This window comes from Chelonia mydas, chromosome 8, assembly GCF_015237465.2.
Source record: "Chelonia mydas isolate rCheMyd1 chromosome 8, rCheMyd1.pri.v2, whole genome shotgun sequence".
In the NCBI taxonomy this organism is placed as follows: Eukaryota; Metazoa; Chordata; order Testudines; family Cheloniidae; genus Chelonia; species Chelonia mydas.
The window spans coordinates 82,857,317-82,883,045 of NC_057854.1; the positions used below are offsets into that span (position 1 = coordinate 82,857,317).

The 25,729-nt window shown below is 43.6% G+C and overlaps 1 protein-coding gene and 1 long non-coding RNA gene across 3 annotated transcripts in view; one reads left to right on the plus strand and one right to left on the minus strand.

Moving 5' to 3' along the window:
- Positions 1-25,729, minus strand: part of ST6GALNAC3 (ST6 N-acetylgalactosaminide alpha-2,6-sialyltransferase 3) — a 351,382-nt gene that overhangs the window by 288,078 nt on the left and 37,575 nt on the right. Inside the window, exon 1 of one of the 2 annotated variants that reach the window (XM_027824999.3) lies at positions 10,676-10,903. The exons of the other annotated variant lie outside the window; for it this stretch is intronic. Within the exon in view, the coding sequence (XP_027680800.1) occupies positions 10,676-10,693 (18 nt within the window). The 5' untranslated portion in view covers positions 10,694-10,903. Of the gene's footprint in view, positions 1-10,675; positions 10,904-25,729 lie in introns of those variants that run through there. 2 annotated transcript variants of the gene reach the window in all.
- LOC122461423 lies at positions 7,596-15,294 on the plus strand. Its single transcript, XR_006283296.1, has 3 exons — positions 7,596-7,741; positions 7,847-8,010; positions 15,246-15,294. It is a non-coding gene; the product is annotated as an uncharacterized LOC122461423 (long non-coding RNA).

Genomic DNA, 25,729 nt, shown 5'->3' on the forward strand with positions numbered 1-25,729 from the left:
AGTGAAACACTAAGAGTATGTGACTCTTCAAGCACTTGCAATTTGCATTCAAAATAGTTACTCTGAACCCAGTCACTCCCACTGGAAGTAGTGAATGGCTCATGGTAATAAGGCCCACCACCAGATTTCAAGGGGAAAAAACACATTAAATCTGTTGTTAATTCACAAGCATCACCGTATATAACACTGGTTCTAGAAGACACTCAAAGCTAAATTTTCAGAGGTCTCTTTTTCATGAGCATCACATACACGGCAGACACAAGATACACCAAGCAGCTGCATAAGCAAAGCCTTAAAAAGAAAAAAGCAGCTCACTTTCCTGTAGTGTCTCAGGTAAGAGCCTTCTGCAGGGAATGGCATATCAGTTCACCAGCTCCCACTTTCATGCTCATGGTCGAACTTTGAAATATTCTAGAGATTTACTTCAATATTTTTCAATAAAGTAGCCAGGCACTAAATATCTTCAGATGTCAGTAAAATATGACAGGTAAGAGCAGTTTTAAAATTCTTACTGCATTTGACAGACATCAATATCAGTCTCTCTGTATTATATAATCCCATTTTTCCTTTTTTGTTAGGAACCTAGCAGCAAAAATTCCTCCAAGCCTCATTTGGCCAGATCATCTAATAAATTAAAGTAGCGTGGATTTATGACGACCATTTCAAGATCGGAGTGAATTATAAACGCCAGTAATCAATATTTCTTATGTATTGAAAAAAGAGATCCAACCACAAAGCTTCAATTTCACAAGAGAGAGTATGGGATCTATTACCAAGGCAAGAAACAGTTAGCTGCCTGTTTCTTGAGGGCAAATATTCAGAAAAAGAGTTTAGATATACAGAAATATATTGATGTTCCCAGAACAAAGAAAGTTTGAACTACATGGACCAACATCCAAGACCAAAAATCCAGCAGACATCATCAGTAGCACTGTACACTAAATTTAAAATGTTCAATTAGAATCTGGTTCTTTATAGTTGTAACATAGTGTACGGGGACATTTTGACAAACCAGTAAAGTACCTGAAATCATTACTGCTTATTGCTAAAAGCAGCCATGTCAGCAGGCCGCAAAGTGACCATGCAGCAGCCTTAGCTTAACCAAGGCAGGAGGGGAGGGGGCTTTGGGTGCCACAGAAAGGGCAGCTTGACTCTGCATCCTTCCTGATAAGAATTGTGCTGAAATTGCTGATACATGCATTTTAGGAGCCTCAAGGTGTGCAAACTCTGAAAAAACCACACCTGGTTAATCAATGACCAGAAGGAAACCTCTTACTCGACCTTTGAAACTGCTTGCTTAACAAGTTTTCTTTAAGTGACATGTCATTGTATTACTAATGTATAAATAAGGGGGAAAAGTTTGAGGTGGGGGGACTCTCCATCTGGATGCATCTTGTGTTCCCCACCAGGAGACGGGCTGCCGCTGTGCCACTCGAAAGCCACACTCAGCTTCGGTAATTATCGAGGGTTGGGGGTGTTTTACTAACCTGTTGCGCACATGTGTAAGCTTAGCTTTAAGTGAAAGCACTCTTGTGTTGTCCTGTTTGTGCCAGCCATCTATCAGTCGGATGGCCGTGTCTCCCCTGATTTATTTCCTGACACCACCTCACACAGAATAAAAGTTACCAAGAGCTTTGGGTTGAAAGAACCCTGGGTAACAGTAGCATTGTTGCTTCATACATTCTTCAGATGTTCCCTTGCCTACAATAAAGCATGCAAATGAGCTGTACAAATAATTTATGTACATGTTGTCAGGGCAGGACTGGAGAGTAAGGAATGGACCTTTTTGGAGCACGAGCATGCGGAGATGTGCCCTGGACAGGCTAGCTGGATAGCATGCAACTAACTCAAGTGGAGGGTGGGATGGCTAGGAAGTGGGGGGTCTTCACAGGGCAAAGGTCCAACATGAAGCTTCAGAGGACCAGGGGAATACTCTCTCCAAAGGAATGCAAGAGAGGTAGAGGACTTCCTGAAACACAGCGAGAGACATGGGCAGCCCCATGCACTTAGCAAGCATGCCTAGATCCATCCAGTCTCACTTCTCATAGTCCAGGTGACAAAAGCCAGGACCAGATTCCGAAGCACAACACATTCAGTCATGAGGAGCCGTATTGACTGTCCACATGGATGATCAGCAAGGCTGGAAAAGAGGAGCTTTCGATCTACAGCCCTGACCTCTATCACTTCAGCTAAGGAGCAAATGGCAGCAGAATGAGCTATTATCCCTTATATGGACCAGCTCCTAGAGGGGGACATGACATACTTTGCCAGTGGGTAACTATTTGTGAGATGGATGCTATTTCTGGCTCTGGGCACAGAGTATGGTTAGAGCAGTACTTACAGGCAGGATAGCAGAGTCCACAGATTTAGCACAGTCGGAAAAATAGGGTGGCTAAGTGGGTGAGACCTTGGCTCGGTCGTGTTAAAAATCCGGGTTCTCCACTGCCTGACGTGACCCTGTACAACCTCCAAGGGCAGCATCCACACAGCTGCACCAATGCAGCTGCGCTGCTGTAACGCTTTAATGATGCTCTATGCTGATGGGAGAGACCTCTCCCTGTTGGCATGGTTAATCCAGCTCCCTTGTAGTGACATCACTCAGGGTTGTGGATGTTGAGAACCACTGCTCGAGACTAGAGAAGTTACACTAGTACAGCTATATTGGCTAGGCAGATGATTTTTAAATAATATAATTATAGTGGTAAGCTCCAGCTTGGATGCAGTTACACTGGCATAAAGGTGCCTTTTTCTAGTATAGCTTATTTCATTTCCTGAACCAGAATGAACTAGATCACTGAGCACTTTTATAATAGTATAACTATGACCACAGTAAAAGGGTTTTGAGACTAACTAAACCAGAGTAGTTGAAACAGCAAAACTTCCTCGCGTAGACAAGCCCTCAGAACAAGCCCTGCAGAGAGGCAAAGTTCTTAGGAGTTTAAAGGTGCAGTACATAGGAAGTAAAGGCACCCATTTGCACAGTAACACACATCACAAAAATGTAATAGTTATTATTAAAATACTCCCAGGTGTGAGTTTTAATGGTCCATTAATACATGCCTTGAGTGGCTTCACAGTGCTACTAACGTGTGTATTAATGAGCCAATAAAACACGCCCTCTCATTTCTTGATGCTATATTATCCCATCATTTTGGTAATGAAATGCTCTTAAATCTGAATACACTATAGAGATGGAAGGAGATAAAACCACGGGTAAGGAAAAGGTTGAGAAATGGCAAGAAACTAACATGAAGTTTGGTTTCTGATTTTTCATATTAAGACTTCAACACCAATCACTGGGGAATAAATTCTCATCTTAGACCGGCTCAGCAGGACATTCCTTTGCTATAAACCTGCCAGGCTTTCCATAGCATAGGTGTAAGGTATCAAAGAGAATTTTAAAGGGGAAGAGATCCAAGACCGCTGTTCCCATACTATATCAACATGCAAGGAATGTGTCATTAAAAGAAGAAAGCGGGAGTATAAATATTTCACTCTGCATCCCTTCTTCACTAATTGCTGTGCCCATGAAGTAAACAACTTTTTCTAGTTACTTCCAACTGCTTTTTGAGGAAAGTCTCCTAGTCTACACCTTGATTCTTGTTGACTGCGCTAGGGTTCAGCCACCCATTGTTAATGCAATGAAAATGTGTCTGTCATAAGGAGCTACCTGCTTTATTTTACTTAGTGAGGGCAGGGCTACATTTAAAAACATTGCATCAGCACAGCTGCAGTGCAGCTGTAGCACATAAGTGAAGAAGCTCCTATGCAGACAGGAGAGCTTCTGCCATCAAAGTAGTTAATCCACCTCTGTAGCAATGCCAACAGGAGAAGCTCTCAGGCTGAGATAGCACTGTCTAGACTGGGATTTAGGTTTATGTCGCTCAGGGATGTGGATTTTTCACCCCCCTGAGTGATGTAGTTATACTGATATAAATCTGTAGCGTAGACTTGGCCTAAGATTCTCTTCATGGTTGTCCCCATGGCACACTCAGCAGCACATCACATGCATTGAGTAAGTATGCAAAACTTACCCCCCTTTTAATGGGGATTGCTTTTAATAGTGGTCAAAAAAAAAAAAAAAAAAGCCCTGCAACTCAGCCAAAACTTTCTCCTGAGCTTTGCTTGTTCTTGGATTCTCTCTCTGTCTCTGCCCCTGCTTCCCTCTTTCTCCTCAAAGAGGGGCTCTGGGGATGGATGAAATGACTCAATAGATCATTTTCATTTTCAGGGTTATACAACTACCCGGAATAAGCATGTTTGCCAAATTATTTTGCTAAAGTGATCTCGAGCAGAATAGTTATCAATATTTTAAATATAATTATGCCTGGTCTCCATGTAAAGTTTGTGAGGGTGTAATTATTTTGGTTAGGGCTGTAATTATTTAATCAAAACAGTTCTATCATTACAACTCCTAGGGTGGATACAGGTTTATTGGTGTAAAAGTAGCTTATTCAAGAAAGGTTGCAGAGGTTCATCCATCCTTCTGACCGCTACCCCATGCTGCTCATCCACATGGGCACTAATGACCCTAAGCAGATCAGCAGTGACTACAGTGTTCTGGGAGAGAGGGTGAACGGATTGGGGGTGCAAGTTGTGTTCCAGTCCATCCTCTCGGTTGAGGGTGAGGGATCCTGGAGACGAATGCATGGCTGCACAGATGGTGTCAACAGGAGGGCTTTGGCTACCTTGACCATGGAAAAGGAGGTCTGCAGGGAAGAGATGGGATCCACCTGACAAAGAAGGGGGAAGAACATCTTCACACACCAACTTGCCATCCTAGTGAGAAGGGCTTTAAACTAGGTTCAAAGTGGACAGGTCAGAAAAGCCCACAGATAAACTCACCTTTTTTATGTTTAATAGAAGGGTAGATGTTTGTAGGAGGATGAGGGCATGGAAAACTACAACAGGATCATAGGAGCAACAAGAGTGAAATCAGTAGCAGAATCTGCTCAAAAACCTATATGTCCATAAACAAATGCAAGGAGTATGGGGAATAAACAGGAAGAACTGAAAGGGATTCATACATAGTTAAATTATTATTTAATTGGCAGAAGACTTGGTGGGATAAATCTCATGACTGAAATATTGGTATAGAGGGATGTAGTTTATTCAGGAAGACAAATGGGAGCGGGGACGAAGGGGGTGTTGTATTATACATCAAGAATACACTTCTAATGTCCAGAAGGAGGTAAGAGGCAGACCAGCTGAAAGCCTCTGGGAAAACTCTCTAGATCCCTTCCAGCACTACATTTCTTTGATAACTCTCCTGAAAGGTACAAATTCTTCCTATATTTTCCTCACATGATAATTTCTTCCACCCCTTATGCATTCCATTACAAAAAAGTATAAATTAAAAGGAGTCTTACTGATCCCATCAAGTGTGGAAAAATGGCAGCTATAACAACTCAAAACTCAGAAGACTGATCCTATACATTTGTGTAGCACATTTCATCCCTGAAGATGTAACCATATACTCAAGGGAATGGCTTCATCCACCACTCAAGTACAGCAGCCTGCCACACTACACATGATTTTAGGACAGACAGCTGGGAAGAATCACACACTAAATTAAACTGCAGGGACCATAGAGCTTGCTGAGAATCCTCTGTACAGAGGGATCCTCTCATATGGAAGGGAGCCACCAGCCCTGCTATGTTTCCTTCCCTCTGGACATTGCACAGTGCTCTCCATGGGTTGAAGCACCACATGGAGGAGGAAGCAGGCAGTGGGTGGGCCAGGATGGGCTGTAAGGCCTTTCCCACAGAACCCTCTCCATTATGGGAAGTCCCCATTCACTCCCTTTACAAACACAGATCCCAGCGGGATGCCAGGGACCCAGGATCAACATGGATTCACAGGTCCTCTACATAATGGCCCAACGTCCTGCAGATCCTCAGGAGCTGACAAGTGCATGGGCCAAACCTATGGCCTATTCTGCAAGGGGCGGGGGAGGGGGGGCAAACACCACACCTCAGACAATGCAGAAGTTTGGGAGGAAATATCTATGAGACTTCCCTTGCAGAGTTTCTCTCATGGAAGGGACAAGTTAGAGGGGCAATATGCTATCATCCAAATGGCAAAGACACCAGGACTTACTCCCTTTGACGACCTTCAGCTTTCTTGCCCCCTTTAAACAAGCTTCTACCAAGTTGGACAGTTCAGTAGATTGAGCTCGGCTTTGTTATTTTAGTCCCAGGTATAGATTTAGCATTTGCCTGCAGATATTAGCACTATTTATATTGCAACAGGGTCTAGAGGCCCTAAACAGGTCCAGGCCCCATTGTGCTGGGCACTGAACACACATGGTAAGAAGACAGTTCTCGCTCAAAGAGCTGACAGTCCAGGTTAAGAGGAGATTCAGCCTGGGGGGTTAACCAAATAGACTGATGGAGCCGTGGCAATAGAAGAACTTGGTTGCAGAGCCTAGCTATGGCCCCGACCAAGCAAAGCACTTGAACATGCTAGGCACATACTTAAGAGCTTGTCTACACTTACTGCACTGCAGCAGCACCTCTGGAGGGGACTTCGTGAAGACTCTACTTACACCAATGGGAGAGCTTCTCCCACCGGCATAGGTACTCCACTCATAGCTATGTCAGCCCTCCCATCAACAGCACTGTTTATACCAGAAATTCGGTCGGTTTAACTGTGTCGGCTCAGGGGTGCTGGTTTTCCACACCTCCAAGAAACATGGTTACACTGACATAAATCCGTAGTGTAGACCAGGGCTAAATGTGCAAAATTTGACTTTTTAAAGGAAGTTTTAAACAAAAGCTAAGGATATCAGTAATCCCAGCTGGCCACCTGCTTAGCCTGCCTGCATGCCTTGTGAGGGGAAATGTATTCTCACATTTTGCCTTTGCACCATGTAGAAGTGATGTCCTCAGAAAACACAAATAAATAGAGGATTTTACTCGGGACAGGTTTCATTCTCAATTTCACATACGATCACTGGGGCAGAACCATCTTCCAGCAATCAAAAGGCATGCATGAAATAATCTCTATTCACTGTATTGTAAATGTGCATCATATACCAATAGGGAGGAAACCTCTTTCTAGATTCTGTATTTGCTCTTTGCTGCATAGTTGTCCAGGACCAGAGCAGGTCCTAGGCCCACACCATGTCTGGGACAGAGCTTTGTGACAAATTCTACTATATCAGCCCTGCCCACTAAAAATAATAATTGTGCCATGAAGACAAAACACATACTCCCATGAAAAGAGAGAGTTTGGGGAGAGGAATGGAATAATCCAAAAAAATATATATATATATCCCCTGATTTCCCGCCTTCAACCAATCTGCCTACTGTTAGGCATGTAAAAGGCTAATGTTCATGTTAAGTTATTTCTTAACTTGCTTTAAAATATTACAACTCGACATCCACCACAGGTGATGTCAATACAGAATATAAATAGACGTCAGTAAACATTTGTATAGTCATTCTTGTAGCACTTTCCAGTGCAAGGCAAGCACATATGATGACCATTCTCAAAGTGAGCAAAAATTGGGGCTTGTCTGAAGTCATTTCCTTTATTTGTTTACAGGGCTGACCATTAAAAAGTCAACATTTACCAACAGTTGACACAGCAGAAGCTGTGGTCTCTCAGACCTCACAAGGATAAAGAGGACTTTTTAAATGGCAATCATTAAACTTATCCAGTGTTCATTGCCACGGCAAGTGGGAGCCACAGTAACAATTAACCACAAGATAAACTGGTTTTGTCCAAGACATACTAGGTGAGCGAACGGTTGGTCTGCCATGGATTTTATTTAGAGCCCTGCAAAAAAACCAAACATCCCTTGTGCTGTGCCCTACAACTCAGTAATTATGGACTCTGGCAGATCCCTAGGGGGAGCGAGCGTTGCTGTGTCCACTGAGATAGAATGCCCCACCGCTGATCTGAAGATAAAGTCTCAGAAACCCTCAGCAGAGACAACCCACCAGATCTTAACTGATGTTACAGGACAGACAAAGACGTAACAAAACGCCTCAGATTACTCACTCAGTAAGTATTTACACTTTAATTACCTCAATATTTGTAGCATTCAAGGTATTTCCTATAGTATGGATAGTAAAAAGGGAGGACTCGGTATCTTTTTAATGTATATGAAACTAGCCAGTTTCTAATAGTCACCATTGTCCTTTGTTCTTATACAGTAATTTGGATCAGAGGATCCCAGTGTGCTCTATAGACATTAACCAAACCTCTGCACCCCTCTGAGGCAGGTGTTACTCCAGCCTTCCTACAAACTGAGGCAGACAGTTACATGAGTTAGTTGCAGAAAGTCACAATCTGTAGCATAGCTAACATTAGAACACAGGCATCCTGACTCTCAGTCCACTGCTCTGCCTGTATACAGCTCTCTTTGAAAATCCACCTCCACAGGACAAGCAATCCTCCACCTACCCCACCCCCCAGACATCAGGGTACTGACTACAATGGACCAAAAAAGCTATAGAACATAAAAACCAAAAAGACAGGGTACAAATGGGGGCAGGACAGGGGTAGTTTCAGGAAAAGGGTGTAGCTAAGTGCAACTCACAAGTTTGGTACATATTCTGAGTTTCATCATCATGTTAAAACAATTTGTGAAGTCCCTTTATGGTGTCTACTACTTTCCTTTTGTGCTAGGTCTGAAAAATCCTACCCATGTGATAAAGCAAGTGTTTATGGTTTGGAGGTTGAATGAAAAACTTGTTATGTTGAAGTGAATAATGAATTATTTCTCTCTCTAGGCAATTAGATTATTCATTTGGCTTGTCTGGCTGGAAGAGTCACGTCTGCTTTACTGCAATCCTAATCGCCACATATCTCTTTCACTTTTTATCCTCACACCTGCCTCTTTTAACAAGATTAAGAATTAGACCAGTTGTCTTTAGAGAGCACTAGCCGTTCTGTGGTACCCATTGATTTAAATTTAAAGGATCAGACCCCGGTGGAACTCAAGGGGTTTGGAAAAGCAGGATTATATGATAAACAGTCTATAAAGAAAGGCTCTGCAGAGATCAGATGTGTGCAGATTTAGTCCTGCAGAAGGGGAAGAATGCTGCCACCCAGGGTAAATGACCTTTGATTCTTCCTGCAAAGGGGTCTGCTTATTCACGTTTCAGGCCAGAGGGCAGAAGAACTTTCCTAGTAGTAAGAAAAAGTAGTGAAGCTAGTGATCTAAAATATACACCTATATCATATTCTGGATGGGTGGCAGATATGACTACCGGTGACATTTAAGAGCAAAATACGTATTTTTATCTTAGTGAATCCAGGCCCAATTGCGAGAGCTTATATGTCAAGTCCCATGTCTTAATTTATCAAATCACTTCTTTCAACATTGCCTGTTCCTGGGAGTTAGTTACTGGGACACTTCAAGAAGAGATTTCTGCACCTGAGGCAGCTTTCAACATATTTATTAATAAAAACTGCAACAAGCTACACGTGCATGAAAGCAAACTAAGACATAGGCACACACTGTTTTACAGAGGCGCTGGGGCAGGGAAAAGAAGGACAATAAGGGGGTTGTTTGTTCTTTTAAGAAAAAAGTTCAGATGAAAAACAAAAATCATCATATGAATGTCGTTCTTGGAGAAACAAGGATTGTTAGTATTTGAAGAATATTGTAAGTTCAATATTTTCAGTTTAGCAACTTTGCAGATATTTTGGAGAAAGCTGCTATCTCAGGCTGTCCCAAAGCTTGATCAGTCCTTTGTTAGAGGACTAATCAAATTGAAAATAAGGGATCATTTGCAGATGGGTCAGCATGCCATGCTTTATTTACTTGGTTGAACGTGCCATGCATGTGTTTAAAATGTAGATGTGGAAAAAGGTGGCAGACTGCAGGTCAATGAGACCCATCAGCTTCTTTATCTTTAAACCATGGAATAAAAAACACAAGTGTTCTGATAGTGATTCCCCGCTGGTGAAAATAAGATAATGAAACAAAGATTCATGGTTTTTACCAGCTTGCACTTCCACCTCCTCCCATCTGATTCAGTTCTTCTGTAGTGCTATAGAGATGCTCCCATCTACAAAATATATTGTTTGTGAATACTTTTCTCTTGGGAAGAAAGTATCTGACAGGAAGATGTTAGTGCAAGAGAAGTTTCTGTTCATATTTGTTGGGAAAAATCCTTAAAATAGTGACCCTAATTCGTGCAATTTGGCTCTAAAATGTAGTAGCATATGGCTCCTACGTAAATTCAGAAGGGGAGTGTGCTTAAGGAGCAACTTGGTGCAGCTTTTGTAAGCCTGCAAGCTTTTCTTTAAAGCAGTTAAGTGCTGCACGTTGTGGAAAGAAAACAGCTTCCCCGATTTTGTCTTTTTGTATTGTAAGTCTGTTTCCCTCATGCTATAGCTCCTGAAGGATTTCAGCTCAAAGTCAACTAAGACAAGACAGAGCCCTGCACCCCCTTCCTATTATTCTGCACACAGTCCCTTTCCCACTAGCTGATAGCCTGCAGTTCTGACAATGCAGGGAACAAGGAAAAGAATGGCAGAACAGGGAAGCAGAACACAGCTGTGCGTTTCAGAATCTCTCCATATTCATTTGCCAAACAAAACCAATACTCAAAGAGACAGCTAAGCTTAAGATGCAATAGGACCACATTGAATCCGTGCCTCAGAGCAGCAAGGGGCTCCTTTTAACAATGCATTCAAGCAACAGATAGAGATTTACCTTCAAAATGCAGGCCATGTTCTTTTTCTATCCTTCCTACCACAAAGCAGCAGGATTCTACTGTGTCAGAAACAGTTCCAGTGTGAGGCAAAAGGCTGGTAGAGCTGCAAAACTGCTATAGCCTACATTCCTGAAGATCCAAATAAGGGTACCACAATTCTAAGATCCGTTAGTCCTATTAGTCTTTTCATGCCCTGTTTGTTCCACCCATCAGCTTCTGCCACTGGCTAGAAGCCAGCTCAGTACCTCCCCTTAGTCACATGACTGAATTTGACTCATGATTCTAGCATGTATTTTTTTTAAGCTCTTGGATGCTTTCTATCATATGATATATACCAAATGGCAATTTTATAGTGTGCAGATCTCTGTGGCATTTGAAAAGCAAGCTGCTCATTTACAGGGAATCCGGATTAGTCTCTCTAAAGGGATCAACAGCAAATATTTCTCTCAGTCATGTCAGAAGAGTCCAGAGTGTGTCTCTGTTATTAGGGCTGTAAAAATCTTTAGGTCGGTATGTAATGTTTGTTTGCATTCTCAACCCTCTTTATATTACTGGAGTTTGCCTTTTTCTGAAACACTGAAACTACATGTAAAAATGAGCCACTCACCGGGAGTAACCACCATAAATATCCCATGAGAAATCCTTCTATTGTGCTGTAAAAAGAAAAGGAGTACTTGTGGCACCTTAGAGACTAACAAATTTATTTGAGCATAAGCTTTCATGAGCTACAGCTCACTTCACCGGATATAAAGTGAGCTGTAGCTCACGAAAGCTTATGCTCAAATAAATTTGTTAGTCTCTAAGGTGCCACAAGTCCTCCTTTTCTTTTTGCGAATACAGACTAACATGGCTGCTACTCTGAAACCTATTGTGCTGTGTGTATCACTTTGTATTATAGACTCATGTATTACTGAAAAGAATAGGAAATGATTTTCATTTGGGTAAGTCTGATGACAGCTCTTTGAACTGTCTCTGGCATTTGTTTGAGCTTACCTGGACTGCAGAGAAAAAAAAAAAAGAAAGATGTTGTTGAAGTCATCTTCCTCCATCTGGACACAGGCTGTTTTGCTACCCCTACTCCATCAGGTTCAGGCTCCTCTCTCAAATGCAAGGCTCTACATAATATTGTCCCCACCTTCACCTTTGCTGTTTCTGCCCCCAATACTCCTCCCACTATTTATATTCTTCCCAGGACTTTTGCCTTACTTCTCCCTCTCTTCATTTTGCACCTTTCCATCTGGATTCCTCTACAGGTGGAACAGTCTCCACGTTCTCGTCACCCAAGCAGCCCCATTCCCATTCTAATCCCTTGTTAAACCCATCCCTTTGAGAAATCCCTCTGACTGGCTTCCTCATCAATCAGTAAATCCTAGATCTTCCATCACCTGAGCTTTTGTCCAATCTTATCTCGCGTTTGTCTAACACTGTAACAAGCTGCCATGTTTACCTGAAATAAGCCCTTCTAGGCGTTGATTCTACTGGGGAACAGTAAGTGCAGACACAGGCAGGTAGCTGTGTTGCTTTATTGCACCTGGATGAAAGGGAGATGGGAATGGCTATCTGGAGAGAAGATCTAGTGTGTGGACTGAGCAATCTGGAAGGATGAATCTTAGGAACAGCCAAGCCTGGGAGAAGATTCGAGCTCAACTTTGTTGACATGTTGGTTATAAAAACCCAAATCCCAACAAGGGAGAAAGTTTGGACTCTACACAGTGTGTGGACTGTGTCTGAGAACAGGTTGAAAAAGCACCTCCTCATATGTAACACCGACAGACCCCGGTTGTCGGCAGGCAGAATCAAACCTGGGACCTCTTGAGGTAAATACATGAGCCCAGGGCTGGATTACCCAATAGGCAGACTAAGCATGTGTTTAGGGCACTAGCAAAGCAGGGGGCACCAAAAAAAGGAGATTTTTTTTGGAAAAAATTTGATAGTTTATATTTCAAAAAAAAGCATCAAAGTAGTCATCATGGGAAAAAATCAGAACTTTGTTAGAGTTCCTTACACTCCACTACGCACTCTTCCCCTGTTTTTCTGTTCTCTTTTTATTACTTATCCCCACCTAAACGAGGGGGGCATCCTATTAATGAAGATGGAAATAATGCGAGGAAATCCGATCCTGTCATGTATTGCAATAAATTTATGTTTTATTATTGATATATTCTTCTGAGTTATACGCACTTGATTCGGTTTTTTTCTTTCTTATATTATATATTGTGATAGACCCAGGCCAGTTGGGTACAGCAGAGTAGCCCCTTATTGGGATCCAGGAAGCGGGTGAGCGAAGCCCACCAACTGCTAAAGGATCCCCCCCCAGCCTAAGAGGGGGGTCCACAGGACCTGGAAACCAAATAATTACAGGGGACAACTAATGAAATAACAGGAACAGGAGTGCGGTCAAAGGGTCAAACGAAGGGAACCAGATGGGGACACGGAGCAGAGAACCCCGGACAGCGCCCACTGCTCCTCGAAGGCATCAAGGGAGTCAGTGGACGCCGCCCAGAGGAACTCTGCCCAGATATGTGAACGGATGGAGGATCAGAAATAGGTCCCACAGTCACAAGAGACTCCAACCTCCTCACCCTGGTTTTATAGATGGCCACTTTAGCCAGGGCCAGGAGGAGGCTGACCAGGAGGTCCCGTGACTTAGTGGGGCCATGGATAGGGAGTACATAAATAAGGAGGTAAGGGAAAAAGTGCAGCCAAAATCTTAACAAAATATTCATGAGGAGCTGGAATAGGGGCTGCAGCCAGGCGCACTCCAAGTATGTGTGTGCCAGGGTTTCCCTCACACCGCAAAAGGGGCAGGTGACTGGGATAGGGGTGAACAGTGCCAAGTACACATCCGTACTCACGGCCCAGTGAAGGAGCCACCAACTGATATTCCCAGCGGGACTAGGGTGGAGTATAAGCTGGCCCACCGGGGCTTCTCACCCTCTAGAGGTGGCAGGAGGTCCCGCCACTTTGTGTTGGGGCAGGATGCGAGAGTGAGGACATGAAGGGTGTGGAGCACGAGCATGTATAGATGTTTCCTTGGTCTGGAAGCGGACCGACTGCAGATTGTACAGCCAGCTCACAGTGAAGGGAAGGGGGCGGGGGGATGTCGGTCGGGTTCACGGGGCAGGGCCCCGATGAAAAGGTCCAGAGGACCTGGGGTGGAGGGTGGGTGGGGCGCACCCTCTCTTAGGACCCGGTCGAGGTAAACCCGAGCAGCGGGTGGCAAAGCAGCCCTCACCTCCTAAAGTACATGCCGGGGAGTACGAGGCTTGGAGAGACCCATGCACTGAGCGAGCGTCAGGGGATCCAGCCAGTCTCCTCGGTCATAGTCCAGGGGTCTCCGACTCTGGTGACTTCTGCCAGGACCAACCTTTGGCGCACCGAGGGGGACTCCGCCAGCTGCACACAGAGCTGGGGGTTGTGTAGCAGGGGCTCCGCGAGGAGATCTGCCCCCACGGTGGCCGCCATGGACTTGGTCGCTGAGAACAGATTCCAGGTCCAGAGGAGGTCCTGGTAGAAGACCGGCAGCCTGGAGAGGTCTCGCAGAAGACCTCTCAGATGGAGATAAAGGAGCTGCCGGTCATATCGGAGCCCTTGGAAGTGGTGCACCAAGGCTTGCGCCAGACTACCTGCACCATAAAGGAGCCGCTGCAGGGCCTGGAGGCGGAAGACATGGACCTGAGTGTGTAGACACTTCAGGCCCTGCCCTCTCTCCTCCAGGGGTAGATGGAGAACCCCTGCAGAGACCCAGTGCAGTCCTAACCAGAAGAACTCCAGAATCGATGTCTGGAGGTTGGCCAGGAAACCCGGGGCCGGGACCAGGCATTGAGCCAGTACCAGAGCATGGACAGGACTAGTTGACTAAGCACCAGTGTTCTCCCTCAAAGGGAGAGGCACCGGAGTAGTTCTGTCCATTTCCGGAGCTGCTCTATCACCCTGCCCTCTAAACTGTGCCAGTTCTCTGGTGGAGACGGATACATGGCAGAAAGATAAACGCTGAGATAGAGCAGCTGACCTGTGCTCCACCGGATGGCCTGAAGCACGGGTGGGAGGGAGCTCGCCTGCCGCCTGTCCCCTACCACCAAGCCAGAGCTCTTGACCCAGTTGACTTGGGTGGAGGAGGCTGCCAAATAGATGGCTTGGCAAGCCTCCACCCGCGCCAAGTCATCCGGGTCTTGGACCACAAGGAGCACATGACGTGATGGAGGGGCAGGCAGGGGAGAGGCAGCTGGGTCTGTGGGAGGGGCCGCCATGTCTCCCGGTATAATGAGCAGGGAGGGAGGGGAAAACATCAGAGAGAGGAGGGAAAAGGAGGGGCAGGTCGACCACTCCTCCCCACTAGGCTGCAGGCAGGGGAGGAGGGCGCGAAAAGGGGTGGGCTTATGATGAAAAGGGCTCAGTAGACTGTATCCCTGGGCCTAGAGAGAGAAGGGCTACGTGGAGGGTTGCAGTGAGTCTCTGAAGCTAGCGTAAGCTACTTGGAAGCGCGGGACCCACGGGGACAAGGTCGGAGCTCTGCCACAATATATACATAAAAATAGCGTATGTTGTGTAATTTGTTTTTTTTTTAAGTTCAGATAACTGAGATAAGGGGCAGGATGAAACGTAACCAACTGAGTGGAGCACAGAAACGTAAACTGGCAGAGGAAAAGAAACACAAAACTAGTGACATTTTCCAAAATCTTCCAAAGCTGACATTTTTCAAAGCGAATCCATCAGAAGCAACATCTTCTCTCAGTAGCACAGACATCGTTCCAAAACCTGTAGGTGTTTCAGAGACTGACTCTTCTTCTGTTGGTGAAACAAACACCATTCCAGAACATGTGGATGTGCCAGAGACTGTAACTGATCATCCTACTCCTGGTGGTAAAACGGACATTGTTCTAGAAGGTGTAGATGTGTCAGACTGCACCTGCTCATGCTGTAAATAATAGAAGAAAAGATCCCGGTATGTGGGTTGATTTCAGTACCGATGATGTAGTTTACTGGATAGATCGTGGACCAAATAACCGTCAACACCACACTGGGCCATTTGAGAAGTCACGTCGGACTTTTATCAATGGCAAACAAACAAGATATTGTCCACAAAAAATATTTTTCGGCATGAAAGCGAATGGTGAGAAATACACTACTGTATTCACCATCAACAGGGTCTGTGTACTGTTTAGTTTGCAAACTTTTTGCATGTAAACCTTCAACATCCTGGTTTGCTGCAGATGGATTTAATGACTGGCGGAATACTGCTTAATTGAACAACATGAAAATAGCACTACTCATAGAGATTCAGCGTTGACATATTTAAATCAAAGATAGGGCTTTGGATTGACACAAAAATTGGAAGAACAAAATAAAGGGGAGCATGAATACTGGTGACATGTTTTGCAGTGTGTTATAGCTGTTATTCAAACATTAGCTGAATGTGGTCTGCCTTTCCGAGGATCAAATGACACATTTGGATCAGTGCGGAATGGAAATTTCTTGGGATTGATGGCCGCAGTGCTCAATCTTGTTGGCCACAGTGCTGTTGGTTGATGTCTGGTGGCAGTAAGTTTTTTCTCAATCATCCAGTTACTTTATACATTTTTCTCTGCCTCAACACACCGATGGGCAGTTCTTTAAAACATATTTGGGCAATGATCGTGTGTTGAAATCTCTTTCTAATACTCGCTGGGAGGCATATGCAGTGGCAACAAGTGCTATTCTGGGAGTCCTATTCAAAGACTGTGGATGTTTTAGAAACTATAGCTGAAGACCAATCACAAAAAGGGAAGAAACTATACAAGAGGCAGAAAACATTGCAAACAAGATGCAAGAATTAGAGTTTGTATTCATGTTGACCATGTGGAATGAAATTTTATAACACTTTTACCACACAAGTCAAGCTCTCCAAGAAGAAGAATTGGATTTGAAAACATATGCAGACCTCTGTCAATCATTAGCAGACCACTTACACACTTTGAGGAATGATTTCGAAAGATCTGAAGACATATCAAAAGATATCTTGCCTGATACTAACTACAAAAAGAAAAGGAGTACTTGTGGCACCTTAGAGACTAACAAATTTATTTGAGCATAAGCTTTCATGAGCTACAGCTCACTTCATCGGAGTCACAGCCGTGTTAGTCTGTATTCGCAAAAAGAAAAGGAGTACTTGTGGCACCTTAGAGACTGTCATAAATATAAAGGGAAGGGTAAACACCTTTAAAATCCCTCCGGGCCAGAGGAAAAATCCTTTCACCTGTAAAGGATTAAGAAGCTAGGATAACCTCACCTGACCAAAATGACCAATGAGGAGACAAGATACTTTCAAAAGCTGGGGGGAGGGAAAAACAAAAGCTCTCTCTCTGTCTGTGTGACGCTTTTGCCAGGGACAGAACAGGAATGGAGTCTTAGAACTTAGTAAGTAATCTAGCTAGATATGCGTTAGATTCTGTTTGTTTAAATGGCTGAGAAAATAAGCTGCGCTGAATAGAATGGATATTCCTGTCTTTGTATCTTTTTGTAACTTAAAGTTTTACCTAGAGGGATTCTCTATATTTTGAATCTAATTACCCTGTAAGGTATTTACCATCCTGATTTTACAAAGGTGATTCTTTTTACTTCTATTAAAATTCTTTTAAGAAACTGAATGTTTTTTCATTGTTCTTAAGATCCAAGGGTTTGGGTCTGTGGTCACCTATGCAAGTTGGTGAGGATTTTTATCAAACCTTCCCCAGGAAGTGGGGTGCAAGATTTTGGGGAGGATTTTGGGGGGAAAGACATTTCCAAATGGCTCTTTCCCAATAATAAACCCGGTTAGACATTTGGTGGTGGAAGTGAAAGTCCAAGGGCAACAGGTAAAATAGTTTGTACCTTGGGGAAGTTTTAACCTAAACCTGGTAAAAGTAAGCTTAGGAGGTTTTTATGCAGGTCCCCACATCTGTACCCTAGAGTTCAGAGTGGGGAAGGAACCTTGACAGAGACTAATCAATTTATTTTCGAAAGCTTATGCTCAAATAAATTGGTTAGTCTCTAAGGTGCCACAAGTACTCTTTTTCTTTTTGCGAATACAGACTAACACGGCTGCTACTCTGAAACTAACTACAAAGAAGCCCAGTCCCGCAAGCAAATCAGGAAAAAAAAAAACAAATGATGGCAGTGTAACAGAAACAGCATTGAATCCTAGAGACAAATTTTGCGTATCTACTTCTACCCTATAATTGATACATTTGAAGCTCATATGAAGAGGAGAGGTGAAGTGTACAAAAGTATCAAATAGATTTTCCTTTCTAATGATATGGACTTATCTGACTAACAATATTCACAAGGTTCCCAAAAGCTAGTTGATTCATACCCTGTTGACTTGAACATGAATCTCTGTGGAGAAGTACAGCAGTTCCACTGTTATATGCGCGCAAAGTTTAATGAAACAGGAAAAATGAAATTCAGTCACATTGATCTTCATGACACAATATTGAAAGATGGAATACAATGTGTATTTCCAAATGTAGAGATCGCACTATGTATTTTTCTAACATGGATGATTACTAACTGCTCCGCAGAACGCTCTTTTTCTCAGCTGAAAAGAATAAAAAACCCTCAGAGAACAACAATGTGTCAGGACAGACTTGATTCACTTTCCCTATTGTGTATGGAAGCGGACATGCTTCGGCGAGTCAGCTTTGATGAACTTATCCAGAATTTTGCAATCAGAAAATCTAGAAAGAAGCTATTTTAATTTCAGCATACATGTAAGTTTTTTTGTGTCATTTTGAAAAATAAAATTTTATTTTATGGTATAGTATTGTTTTTATTTTAAATTACACATGGGGGGGGCACCATAATCTTTTCAGTGCTTAGGGCCTCTAAAGGTCTTAATCTGGCCCTGCATGAGCCTCTACTGCATGAGCTAAAAGCCATATGGCCCTTAATTAAGGCTGTAGAGCAGACTCATTAATCTCTAAGTGGTCTTGGTGCCACTAGATAGAATAGAGCACCATACCCAGGAGGTCTGTGGGTTACATATGCACAGAGAATAAGCTGTCTGGAGCAGAGAATATATCAATCAAGTTTAGAAAGTGCCATGTAAATGTATTACTGGGAGGGTCTGACAATAACAGTTAATCATTGAAATTCATGGACTGAGTTTCCAAGGGAAGGGTGGTCAGGGCATTAATCCCACAACACTGCATTTCAGCCCACTAAAGCTACAGTAAAAAGTCAGTCAGTCAGAGGACAATGACAGTCTTCTGGCACATCCCGTTTGCTTTTAAAATCAACAAAGTGCTTGTTTGGTGTGGAAGGGAGAACTTCCAGCAGCTGCAAGTACAGGAAGTAGAAGAACGTTTAAGGGGATTCTGAGCCCAATAAAACAGGTTAGTTTTTCCAGTTCGCCCTTTTGCGAATCACTTTTTATATAAAAAAAGACAGTAAAAAAGCCAGTCAACCCTGAACTATTTACATATAACACAGAGTTAACAGGCTGCTGCGTTATTCAGCTTTCACCTAAGTTCATAGGGCTCTGGTTTATAGCTTAGAGTATTAGTATGGTGGGAGGGTCCTGGGCCAGTTCCTGGTCACATTCTGCTTCTTTGCTGTTATAACACCTTCTCTTCTCCAGCTCACAGTCCCTCACCATGGGGCTGCCTTTCTGTTTCTCCCCCAAGAGCACACCAATCTGCATTGACCTTCAAACCCCTTATCCAGACTGCTAAGGTTTGATATGGGCCCTGCAGCTTCTCCCTCTTGCAAACTCCCCAGCCCTTTTGTACCCTCACTAGCAACCCGACCCCCCCCCCCCCCCCGCACACTTTTTTTTCTGACCACAATATAAGCATCTTTTGGCTGTAACCCTGTAAAGAAGCTTTGATTCTTTGACACCACAAGCGTTTCATTCATTCTTTTAACATTTAATTGCCCATTTCCCTCTCCATCCTTCAAGCATCCACTGGCTTCTGGAATAGAATAATTCTTTTGTTAGGCTCGGCTGAGGAAAGTCATATCTCCCAGAACCCCCTTGTGTGGGTTGGACCCTCTTGTGTGTGTCTGGGCAAGAGGAGGAGTGGCGAGACCCATGTGGAGACCTCCTCCATCATTTCATTCATTATTCCTGACACTCTGGAGAGAACAAGACATTGCAGAACATGAGACCTTTACAATTTATCTTTGATATAAAAATGGCACTAAGGATCTATGCATTAGATATGGGGATCTCCTCGCCCACACCATGGCTGGAGCTGGTTTGGTTCAATGCTCCAAACAAGACAGCTCCACAAATAAAGACTATTGACTTGCCAAAAAAGCATGATCTTTCAGAGGACAGATACTATGTGGTACAAAGCATCAAAAACAATAATAATAATATGGGTTTTAGAGCAAATTCTGTCAGAGGATCTTCTAATGTACCTATGAAGTGGAGACAGTGCATGCCCTTAAAAAGTTGCATTTTTTTACAATTAAGGATGGCGATTACAGTACTGGAGGAGTCTTGTGTACTCCATGAGGACCATCACTAAGGCTAAGTTTTAGTCATGGATATTTTTAGTAAAAGTCATGGACAGGTCAGGGGCACTAAACAAAGATTCACGGCCCGTGACCTGTCCATGACTTTTACTATATACCCTGACTAAATCTTGGGTGCTCTGGAGGGGGGACTCCAGGGATGCCATGGGTGGTGTGAAGCAGGGGCTGGCCCAGGGGCACCGCTGATGCTGGGAGGAGGGCAGCGGTGCGTGGCCCGGGACTGCCGCTGGTGCTGGGAGAGGAGGCAGGTCGGGACTGCCACTGGTGCTCCTGGGTGGGGTGGGGTACAGCCCAAGATCACCGCTGGTGCTCAGGGTGGGGCTGAGACAACTCCAGTAGTGGCCAGTGTGGTTGCTGCAGAAGTCCTGGCGGTTCCAGAAAGTCACCGAATCAGTGACTTCCGGGACAAACTCACAGCCTTAGCCATGACACAATAGGACTAAATTCTACAGTAATATTAATTTATTCTATTGCCATGATACACCCTTAATCCTTCCCCTACCTCCCTCATCCCATCCACACGGCTATGGTTCATAGTTGAAGATACTTAATGATAAACTTCATTGATTAATTTTTAAGGCTGGGTTGTCTCGTTAAACTCTTGAGGAAGCCAGGCTCCATTCTCCAGGCCTCAGCTCCAATGGCATTCTTAAAGAACTTCATTCCTCCCCCTTCCCCCAGGTATGTCAGAGAAGTTGAGAGTTTATAGCCAGTTTCGGGAGTTTATAGCCAGTTTCAGCAATTCATCTCCCCAGACCTCCCAGCCTTGGCTCCAGGGCGGTTCTCCAGGCTGTACTTTTGATGACTCCTGCTCTCCACCTACAAGATGGTCTTCTGCTCTCTCTGAAGTATGTACTATAATCCAGTTATTTCCCCTACTGTGAAAATCTGGAGAGCAAGATGCAGCTGCAGATAGGTCTCACCTAAAACTGGCAGAAAAGGGGGAACCCCCTTTCTACAATTTTTTTTTCAAGTTTATGAACAATTTTTTGCCCTGAAGTTGGACAAAACTTCAAACACATCCAAAGGCAAGATTTTTTTTTTTCAACTAATGAAAATTCAGATTCTGGAGCACAATTTTGCACCAAGGTGCATGTTCTTTGGCCATAAAACTGGGCCCACTATTATTAGTGGAATGCTATATATCAAACCTGACCCAATAGCGAGCAGGAAAATGGTAACTCAAAGGGTGCCTGTGGTGGAGATGGAGCAGCTATTTATAATAATTTTATATATGTGACCTGATCACATGAGGTAGAGTGGCTATCAGACTTTCCTGTATGGATGTGTTGGTCTAGTTTAATAGGGGGGCTGTTAGAAGAACAAGGAAGTAGGCAACATACTGGTTATAGATAAGCAATTTCCCTGTACAAAAAGGTCGGGGCCGGGGGAGGCAATTGCAAGACAATGGCCAAGCTGTTAGCAATGAAGATGACTTCCAGGCTCTGGCCCAAAACAGCACAGCTGCTTTGCCAAGGCTGTGACAGAGATAGAAATCACAGGGATGCTCAGTGGTTAGGAAGACTCTCAGGAGAGAGAGGGAGGGGAGCTGTTCCTGGGGAGAACAGACTGACATGGATCACAGACACTGGTCCTGTGTGAGTCTCCAGATCGGTTGGGGCCTTTCCCACCTTCCAGGGAATGATGAACCTCAGGGAAAGACAGGAATGTACACAGTCTGTTTATTGTTTTAAGATTGATTTTCTCTGCAGTGCTTTGGTTCTATAAATAATACTTTGCTTTAACAGGCTGTCTGGTCACTGTATTAACTAGTCATTGGTTCCAGAGGGAACAGAACTGCAGGCAATGAACAGTCCTTGGCCTGCTGAGGTAATCATGATTAGGACCTGGGGACTGCAGCCCAGAGCCCTGTTTGAGAGTGGGAGAATCACATGACTCCTCCCTGAGAGATGTGAAAGCTTCAAGGCCTGAGAGCTGAGTGGGGCTGCACACAAAAAAGACCAGGAGGGGTCAGAGGCAGAGCTAGCCTGGTAACAGCAACAGCACCATTGTGGTTACTATTATCCCCATTCTAAGAGACATACAGTAGTTAAAGTGATTTGCCCAAAGGTCACACAGCAGATCTACAGCAGAACTGAGAATGGATCCTGGAGCTCCTGACTCTGCATCCATTAACCAGAGGAAACTTACCCACCAAGTCCCATTAAAAGAGGCAGAACATTTTAAACTCACTTTTTCCAGAAGACGTTGCCTAGAAAATCATGAAGCACTTAATATAAGCTTCAGATGCCCTTGAAATCTGCCTTGGTTTGAATTCAGCCTGCATTTGCAAGCCAACAGTGTTTACTCAAATTTCACTCAGGTCTTCAAGCTTTCCCTCAAAAGGGATACAGACATTTTTGCCCTGTCTGGATGTCAGGGATATTTTGGGGCTGACCTCAGAGTCTGAGCCACTGGGAAAGACTGCACAGCTAAAGTCACTATTTCCAGTTCTGATGACAGAGCTCCTGCACATGTATCGGTCTAGATCAAACCCTGCCTTTGGGTTCACAAGGAGATAAACGTAGGGAAACTGGGATTGTTTGAACTGAAACCATTTCCGAATTTAGGCCTTGCAAAATGGTTCTGTCCAAAACATACAGACCAATCAGCCATAAGCCTGGGAAGAACTGAATGTGGAAGATTTGCTCTGATGTTACCTCTTCAAGCTGCACAATGTCAATATTCAAATTAGAGTCCCTCTGTAGTTCTCATCTCTTGTACACTGATCTCTATATGCAGTGCTGAACCCTGCCAGCCCGGCTGATTCATTAGTGATTGTTGATGAGTGTCATGGCTGGGTTTGCTATTTTAACTATTCTATGAATTGTGTGACAGAATATACCCGTTTCCACTGTTGTAATAATCTTTGTACACCATCTGCCTTGCGCGTTATCATTTGAAAACTCAAGCTTCTGATCACTATTGTCCTGGTAAAATATGTGTGGCAACACTGAGTTATAAGATTCCACTATATGGTGTTACTAAAACATGTTCCAAGTCTGGGGAGTGGCCAAACTAGTTCCTCAGAGACAAAGTACAAGATGATGCCTCAGCCAGGTGTAAACAAGGAGAATGGGCCATTATCTGCTAAGTGGTTATTCTTTGGCAGGAAAGGGACAGGGGCAAAAAATCTACATCTTAGCAAAAAACCCAGCATAAGTTCCCATCCACACAGTCAGTCTGTTGCCCTGCTCCCAGCTGGAAATGCTTCTCAAAGGGAAGAAAGGACTATAAAAAGAAGAGATAGACACCCCAATATGCCCCCTCCTCTTCACTCTCTCTGTCCATAGAACAAAGGAAGCAGCCATTAAACAGAAGAAGGGATCCTGGCCTAAGAGATTTGGCTGGTAAGACTGTTCAGATCATGTGGTAAGAAAAACTTAGCTTCAAATTTAATGGTTTGTTAAGTTAGGCATTAATTGCATTTTATCTTTATTTTTCTTGTAACCATTTCTGACTTTTATGCCTCATCACTTGTGTTCACTCAAAAGTCTCTCTCTTTGTACTTAATAAATTTATTTTATTGTTTTATCTAATCCAGTGTGTTGAACTGAAGTGTTTGGGAAACTCCATTTGGGGTAATAAGGTTTGTGCATACCATTTCTATTCATGAAATGACAGACTTTCTATAAACTTGTATTGTCCAGGAGAAGGCTGGGCAGTACAAGATGTACATTTCTGGGCGGTAATGTCTGGGACTGGGAGTGTGTTGGGGTCACCCTGCAGTATAATTCAGGCTGGTAAGACCCTAGGTGTGACTAGCAGGCTGCAGGTGCACACAGACACAGCTGAGAATGACTTGCATGCTGGAGGCTCTGAGCAGTCCTGACTGGAAGCTACAGTAGCAAAACAGTGTAAAGGGTACCCCAGGTTAGAAGTCAGCGGTAACACAGCTACTCACTGGTCTGGATTGTACCCTGGGTATGTCACAAATTGTTAATTTTAAGAGAAAATGTTAAATCACAGAACTTCACCTCTAATATAAATCTAAATAAATACTTTTGATCTCTCACTTTAATTCATCTAATTTTTTAAATAAGAGCATAGCCTACAAAGTTGGTTTGATTAAATAATCTGCTTGCTGTTGAAAATGACAAAGGGAAATGGATCCCTAAAACAGCCCAACTCACCTAGTAAAACTATTTGTGCCAAGCCACCAAGTATGGGATAGTTTGTTTTTCAAGTTTAGTTTTTTTTTGTTTGTTGGTTTTTTTTAAAGCTCACCATACAGCAAAAGATACAGAAAGATGAAATTTCTCACAGTGCAGGTACAAGGTGAGTGGTTGGTGAAGCAGCAGAAATCCCTTTAATACATACCCAGATCTCAGTTTTTTCCCCAATTTACATAATTACTAGATGTCTTGAGAGGACTGCAACCTTCACACCTGGCAGGCGATTCACCATACAGTTCTCCCCATCATCACAAATCCAACTATCTATATTTCTAATAATAAAATCCCCCATAACTATTACCTGTCTTTTCCTAATAATTGGGGTTCCCTCACCCAGAGGGGTATCCAAAGTGCAAGAGGATACCATGACATCATGTTCCCTAATTGAGAGGGGTCCCAAATATAGGATTGTTTCCTTCCACTCCAGATTGATGATCTTCTTTCCTGACACTTTCATCCTCCTCAACAGTACAGAGGCTGTCAGAATGTGGGTGGGACTGCTCTGCTGTGTCCCTGAAAATCTTGTCTATGTTCCTCTTCATCTCCCTTAGCTACTTGTATTCAGCCACTCCGGTCTCAAGAGGACAGTCTCGGAAGACCATGAGTTGTTTGCACTGAATGCACACACACACACAACCTTCCCTCAAGGCAGGTAATCGTACATGCTGCATTCAGTGCAATAACCTGGATAGCCCCCACTCTGCCGCTGGACTTCTGCCTGCACTGTTTCATCGTTGCAGGGGTTTTGTTTGTTCATTCTTGGTTTGTTTTTTGCGGAGGGTGGGGGTGGCAGGATGATTATTAGCCTACAGTTGGTCCTTTACTTAGTGGGGAAGGAGAACTAAACTGATAACAGCAAGAAGGTGGAGGTGTTTAATGCCTGTTTTGCTTCAGTCTTCACTAAAAAGGTTAATCGTGATGAGATACTTAACACAATTAATATTAACAGCAAGGGGGAAAGAATGTAAGACAAAAGAGATAAAGAACAGGTTAAAGAATATTTAGATAAGTTAGATGTAAATTTACCAAAGGGTGTTTAAGGAACTAGCTGGTGCAATCTTGGAACCATTATATGTAAGACATGGAAGGTAATTGTCACCTCTACTTGGCACTGGTGAAGCCTCGGCTGGAATACTACATCCAGGTCTGGGCAACCTACTTTAAGAAACACCTGGATAAATAGGAGAAAAATCTGAAGGAGAGCAATAAAAATTATAAAAGATTTAGAAAACCTGACTTATGAGGTAAGGTTGAAAAAACTGGGCATGTTTAAAATCCTGAGAAAAGACGACTGAGGGAGGACCTAATAACAGTCTTCAAATATGTTAAGGGCTGTTATAGAGGATGGTGATCACTACATATTTCTCCTGCTACACTGGG